Source organism: Micropterus dolomieu, linkage group LG01 (assembly GCF_021292245.1).
Source record: "Micropterus dolomieu isolate WLL.071019.BEF.003 ecotype Adirondacks linkage group LG01, ASM2129224v1, whole genome shotgun sequence".
Lineage (NCBI taxonomy): Eukaryota > Metazoa > Chordata > Actinopteri > Centrarchiformes > Centrarchidae > Micropterus > Micropterus dolomieu.
This window is the reverse complement of record NC_060150.1, coordinates 42,149,239-42,156,413: the sequence shown is the minus strand read 5'-3', so window position 1 is coordinate 42,156,413 and position 7,175 is coordinate 42,149,239. Positions and strand designations below refer to the sequence as shown.

General features: G+C 39.1%; 1 protein-coding gene across 1 annotated transcript in view; it reads left to right on the top strand.

Annotated features, from left to right (window-relative positions):
* Nucleotides 1–879: 879 nt before the first annotated feature.
* tmtopsb (teleost multiple tissue opsin b) overlaps nucleotides 880–7,175 on the top strand; it is a 35,607-nt gene continuing 29,311 nt past the window's right edge. Inside the window, exon 1 of the mRNA XM_046052844.1 lies at nucleotides 880–1,261. Within this exon, the coding sequence (XP_045908800.1) occupies nucleotides 880–1,261 (382 nt within the window). The remainder of the gene's footprint in view (nucleotides 1,262–7,175) is intronic.

Genomic DNA, 7,175 nt, shown 5'->3' with positions numbered 1-7,175 from the left:
CAGAGACTGGTATAATTCATTGTGATCAGCAGGACATAAGCAATTGATAATGTAGGAAACAGCAGACAATTGTACATAATCATTTGCATCAGTGTGTCAAGTCATTTGCAATTTGTTCAAAACAATGACAAAGTGCTTTTATGATGTACACAAGTGATGAGATGATGTGGAGGTGGAACAATTAGTTTTGAGAATTTCAATTCTGATCTGAGAAATGCACCAAAGCGACTTAGAAAAACTGTAGTTAAAGGCACCTTCAGTAGAACAGCGGCAGTGTTTTGATTGATTAGTTTATATGAATATGAGAGAAGTGGAGTCTTGATCTGTACATGCCCATGCAGCTTTGAAAGCAGTTTGCTTTGTCCCCACACAAGTATTGTTATTTTTCAGTGATGGTGCGGGTCTGATGGTGGTTTGAGAATATTACACGTGCACACACGCACACGCACACACACACACACACACACACACACACACGCGCACTCAAACAACATCCCAGCGTCACATTGGAGGTTTCGCTCCCACGGCGCGTTAAAAGGCGCTTGGTGATAAAAGCTCAGGCGCACTTAACGGTGAACCGGTGCAATTGATCGCGCCTCTCCGGACTCGGAGCGCACGGCGGATCTAACATGACACATGTATCTGTTCACTGAATCCTCACTAACAGCAAACAGCTCTCTTGGACGGGATAACCGAGCGTTTACATAGTTCTTCTTTCCTTATTAAAAGCTTCCCCATGCGCGCACAGTGCGGCAGAGGACTCCCCCGTGCGCTTTCGCTTCTCCTGATGGGTTGACCGAGCGAACAGCAGCGAGACCGGATGGTTCCGTCCCGCGGTGCAAAGTTCTGGCTGGTCCAAACTTAGCGGATCAGCCCGGTATGATCGTTTGCAACGTGAGCCTGAGCTGTGCGCACTGTTCCGGTGAAGGAGCCGGCGGTACGGCGGCTACGGACGCGTTCGAAGAGGTGTCCGGTCCTCTCCCTCCACTTACCCTAAGCCCGACGGGTAACCTGGTTGTAGCGGTGTGCCTCGGCTTCATCGGCACCATCGGGTTCCTCAGTAACTTCCTGGTGCTCGCTCTGTTCTGCCGGTACCGGGCTCTGCGCACGCCCATGAACCTCCTGCTGGTGAGCATCTCTCTGAGCGACCTGCTGGTGTGCGTGCTGGGCACCCCGTTCAGCTTCGCGGCCAGCACCCAGGGGCGGTGGCTGATCGGGCGCTCCGGGTGCGTTTGGTATGGGTTCGTTAACTCATGTTTAGGTAAGGAGCAGTTTTCATTTTCTTTGGCATGTGTAACTGGAGATGTAACGACCAAAAAAAAAGGTTATTTGGAGAGTTACAACTTTAAATGGAATTTTATTTGTTCCTGTCCTTTTACCTCTAGTTGAATGAGAGACCTATTAATTTTGCCTGACAGACAGTGAATGTATGTGTTTAATTTCAGATATTGGCTTCATTACTGAATATTTTTACTCTAAAATATAATCTCTAAAATGTGAGCACTCTGTACATCAAACACATTATCCATTGATTTGCTCTGCTGCAACATAGCCTACTGTATTTATGTATTGTTTCTTGCTGTGGCAGCTTTCAAGCACATGAAGAAAATTATCCCATTGCCTGCAGCAACAGGCAACATAAAATGCACTCAAAACACTAACAACATGATTAGAATCCTGTTAACCAATTTCATTCTGCAGTTAATTTCAATTAAAATCCTATTAATTGGTGAAGGTAATGTGCCGTTCACCGCTGATTATGTTCAACTGTGCTAACTGAATATCCTCCAGGGACATATAATATAATATGGTAATGCGTCATGAGTCATACTTTGTCCCAGAGGTAACTTTACATTTTGGGGAAAGAGGGCAGAAGAGATGAACACTAAAAAAATGATAAAACATGGAAAAAGCATTTCTGATCATATTACATAATACATCTGCTCTTGTAAGGCTCTTATCTAGATACTTAGAGGTTGTGTCTGGTGTTTTTTCTGCACACAGTACTGTTGTCAGAGCTCTTCAACAGTGCTGGGTTCAAACCTGTGACCTCTCAGGACTCTGATCACTGTCACGGATTGATTAATGTCTGCTGAGAAACTAGGATCTAGCCACTGGAGCGTAAACCAGAGTGAGATCATAATTGGTTGTGTTCCTGCTGTGCTTGTCAGCGTTTTCATGCTTTCACTCAATTTAGACGCTTCTTTTTTTAACTTAAGGGAATATGTTATAGAGTGCAAATATAAGTGAATAATCAATTTGTTAATAGACTGAACTCCCTTCTCCTTTACTCACCTCTTCACCTAGAGTGAGGTGCAGTATGGTGTTGTGGTCTTAAATCTGTTTTCTCTTTGGAGTCTGGACATGAAATACTCTAAGGTGCAGTATGGTGTTGCTCTTAAATCTGTTGTTTTCTCTCTGGAGTCTTGACTTGCAGAAAGGTGCAGTGAGGTGTTGTTGCTCTTAAATCAGTTGTTTTCTCTAGATGCAGTAAGCTGCCTGCTCTCCTCACATCATTTTCAACCTGGACTCTGTTTTCAATTTTTTTCCCCCATTAAATTGATGGATCCTGACGAAATCCTTCAGTAACAAAATGATCAGTTACTGACAGGGTCAGCAGTGTTCTAATACAATCCCATCTTAAAACACACTGACTGATTACCTAATGTCTAATGAGACATGCAAAATTCATGTCTAATTTGCAGTGTATCAATGACCTTACAACTTTTTATGATTCATTTTGCACAGTGTTTCCCAGTGGTCCATGTTCAGAAGCGGCTGTAAAATAAACAAGTAATAACCAATAGCACTGAAAGTGTACGTGAGAGGTCCACAGGCTCACTGTTGAAAAATACCTATATAAGGACTGGTCATTTGCTCTCTAAAACTACTGGAGTGCAGAGATGGGCCGCCTGTCATCAAATATTTATGTGAGTAGTGAATGATTGATGACAGATTGGTGAGAATTGATCAGATAGTGGAAAAACAAGAAGAAATTCGGGCCAGTTTGAAAAAGTCCAGAAAGAAACTAAAAGATATTTCATATTGCATTTTATAAGAAATGGTAAAACTAGTGTACAGGTGTAAGTGTTAGTCAGAAATAAGCAATAGTAATAATTAAAGCTGAAATTATTAGTGAATTAATTGGTCCATAAAAAAAAGTTAATCAACAATTAATTTCCAAGCAGAAAAACTGCACCAGAAATGTTTTCTGCTTCTCTCTTTTATCATTAAAACCAGACAATTGGATTATTGTTCCGAACAAACAAGCAATTTCAAGAGGTCATTGATTGGTGTTTTGTATATTTAAAGTTTAATCTGTTTGTAGAGATTATATTCTGCAGATTAGTCGATAATGAAAATATTAGTTAGAGCCCTGAACAACTGAAGAATGGAAAAAGTATCACCTTCAGTGCAAGTGGGAACAGAGAAAACATAAAATCCTTATACATTAGTAGTAGATTTGAACTCTGCAGAGTTCAAACAAGTTTGTGTTTTAACTGGAAAGAATTGCGGCCTGAGGAGGAGATTTAGCTTGAATAACATTTCCTCCATATTTTTCTACGGTATCTTTGTGTTGTGAGCATTAAATCTGTGCAGTAGATGAACAACTGTTTTGCATGCAAGTGGCTTCCCAGTATTCCTTTGTTGATATATTTGTTCATAAGTGCACAAATGAGACAAACAGTAAAGCATACAAAATAAATGTCTCTTGTTCATTGGGAGGCCATTTGATAACTGTATGACCTTTATGCAAAAACAAATACACTAATGACCCTGGACTCCTTCATGATTCCAACCGTGCTGAAGTGCACTACATCAGTCTATACTTATGTGGAAAACTGTAACAACCCTTTCAGGGTTCACCAAGTTTAATTTAAGATTTGTTAATACCACATAGAGTAAAAAATTTCACAATAATACTGTCAAAAGTTGGATGATGGCCTGGAATTATTTATCATTATATATCAAATGTTTCCAGTACTTCCCTGCAGTATATAATACCAATGTCTAACGATACAGTTAATTAAATGAACGTGACCTGGATCAGGATGAGCATCATAAAGTAGATGAATGGAGTAAACATGTAAAAATGATGATTCATTTCATCAGGTTTTCTTTCTAGCTGCTACAGGTCTGATTGTGCTGATTGAAACTCCACAGAAAGGACTGAAAAGCAGCATTTACATTAACTTATACAGTTTTATCCAAAGCGACTTACTTTTGAGGAACATTTGAACACAATCTGTCGAAACAATCACACTTTTAATGCCACCCGACTAACTTTAGCGTACTGCATTCAGCAGGCAAGAGAAAGGATTTAAGACAAAATGAAACTCCAGCAACAGAAGTACATGTAATTTGTTACCTCCAACACTTCCCACTATCTCACCAGAAATATTAATTTCTCTGTATATATACACGGTCACTTACAGACCCCACAAAATTGAAATGGATCTACTCAGGTTGGCAGGACCGACGTGAAAACAGAACTGAGACATCTCGTTTCATCTTCTGCCAGCAAGGTAGAATCCAGTTCGTTTGGTAATTCACTAATGAGGCATTGTCCGCCCCACTGCAATTACTCAGACAACATGTACTGTGCAGTCAGGGGCTGTTAGGAATCTTATAATCAAGCCTCATCAGGTCACTGCAGCTCAAATAAGATATTCCACATGAAATCACAAAGAAGTCTTTTATTTCTCTTTTTCTCTTTCTTTCCTACTCTGTCTTTTTGATTTTTGTTGTCTTTCTTTTTCTATCTCTCTCCGCTATCGCCTTCCAGCAGTCCACCATCATAATGCTGTCTGGAGCAACAGGTGCAGGACATGTGAAATTAAAAGTTGGGATATATCTGAAAGAAAGACAGAGGTATTAGTGTAGGTCTTTGGGGTTATTGTGCACTTTTTAAACTGGTGGTAAGAGAAGCAGGAAGCACTGATTTCTCCTAGTAACCTGGTCTCTTGTGGGCTCAATCAGACAATGTGTTCATACTGCTTCATAGTAGCAGGTTGATTATAAGATGTCTCCCCAACCTTATTTTGGAGCTATAGCTGAACTATTTTGTGTATTAGTGACACAGGACACTGTTTTCCGTACAACATGAATATGGATGATTTTTTCATTTTTTCATTTAGACTTATTCAGAGGATCCTTAGTGTCAGTTTTAGTCACACTTGGAATTCAATTACTTTGTAGAGCTAAAACGATTAAGTGATTAGTAGATTGACAGAAAAATGATTGGTAACTATTTTGATATTCAGTTTTCAAGAAAAAATTCTGAACATTCTCGAGTTCCTGCTTCTCCAGTGTGACTCCAATTGCTTCTCTCTGTAAACTGATTATCTTTCAGACTTTAGATCAAGGAAGTTTTTGCTTTGCCATCAGTTGGATCTGAAACAAGAAAGAAGAAGAAGAAGAGAGGTAAACAAAGACTGAGACAGGGATAACGAGCAAGAGAGGGTAATACATATTGAAAAAGACAGAAAGAGAGAGAGACAAAGGAAAATAGATGGAAGAAGAGAGTGGAGAAAAAGCGCAAAAGCAAGAGACAATGAAAGATGATTAGCTGCTGTGCTGACTCAGGCCTAGGACATTGGGTCATTAATTTTACCATAAATCTATTCCACACCACTCCAGAGTTGGGTGAGGAAGAATCAGGCCTCAGGTGAAAAAGCCATTAAAATGCATGGTGGAGAATCAAAGTGGGCCATGTTTGAATCAAAGCCAACATCAGGGACTGATACGTTCCCCGAGTAAAGACTGTGCAATCATTACAGGAAATGGAAAAAATGGGAGCTGTTAGGAGAGAAGTCACCCTGTTGCTGAGGCAAGACAATTCATATTTTCGAAAAAAAAAAACAAACTCAAGTCTGCTGGAGAGGTTTATTTGTGTGTGATTATGTAATCAGTTTGTACTTTCAACACAGATTTCGTTTTCGCATCCTTGTAATACTGTTGCAGGTGATTCACAGTGTGCCTTTAGTCATAAATAGTAGATTAGGCACAAAGCAATTGGTCTGATGATTGTATGCTATTACTCAATCATGGGAAAACAATGATTGTAATTTTTGGTTTCCCAAGAGACTTCTTATAATGACATTAGTTACATAATCCCAAGAAGACAAAGCTTGTAATTTTAAGTTTATAAAAACATTATAAGAAAATAAAACATTAAAGCTGCACTAATACTTTTTTGAATATTACAATCGGATGTTAAAGGTGTCGGTCAGAGTGAGAATTATCACCAGTGTCTGCAGTTCCACTCAGCTCTACAGAGCATTTCAGCTGCTTTTAGTTCATTTTTTTGGTTTCAATCATCATATCTATTTGACTTTCTTCAACCTTGTTTCTTGCAACTGTTATTTTAGTACAGAAAAAGCTACAGAACAACCCTGCTGCTTTTAGTTCATTTTTTTGGTTTCAATCATCATATCTATTTGACTTTCTTCCCAAGTGGACTGCTGCCCCATCCGGTTGTCTTGCAGGTCCATATTCAGGAATTGTTGTGCCTGCATAAAACACATTTGTAATGTAAACGTGTCAATGAAATAACAGCTAAATATGAGGATGAACTTGTTACTGATTTAATTTAAAGGTTCACATTTTATCATATCATTGTCATTTAGTCAATCTGAAACAACGAACAAAAAATGGAGACAGTGTTGTGACAAAATTTTCTATAAAAGGTGATGGAAAGTATCTACATTGCAGAAGTATTGTACTTAAAAGTTCAGTGTGTAATATTTCTGAGGATCTATTGAGAGAAATGCAATATAAGATCCATAACTATTTTTTCAGTGGTGTATAAAGACCTTATATAATAAACTGTTATGTTTTTATTACCTTAGAATGAGCCATTTATATCTCCGTAACCGCGGGCAACCCCTTCCATGGAGGTTGCCATGTTGCATCGTCATGTTTCTACAGTAGCTGAAAACAGACAAATAGCGCTAGAGAGCACGTTTCATCAAAGCATTTGAGGCAATTCAGGCAGTGCAGACACTCACTATATTGAATACGTACATACGTAAGTAGAAGAAGAAGTAGTAATAATATACCGCAGGGGTCTGCAAATAAGTTTTGGATTGGAGCAATATTTTCAACCATTAGATGGTTGATGAGAATATGACAACTTCCACTAACATGGTGTTTGATTAGCTCAGTCAGTGAAG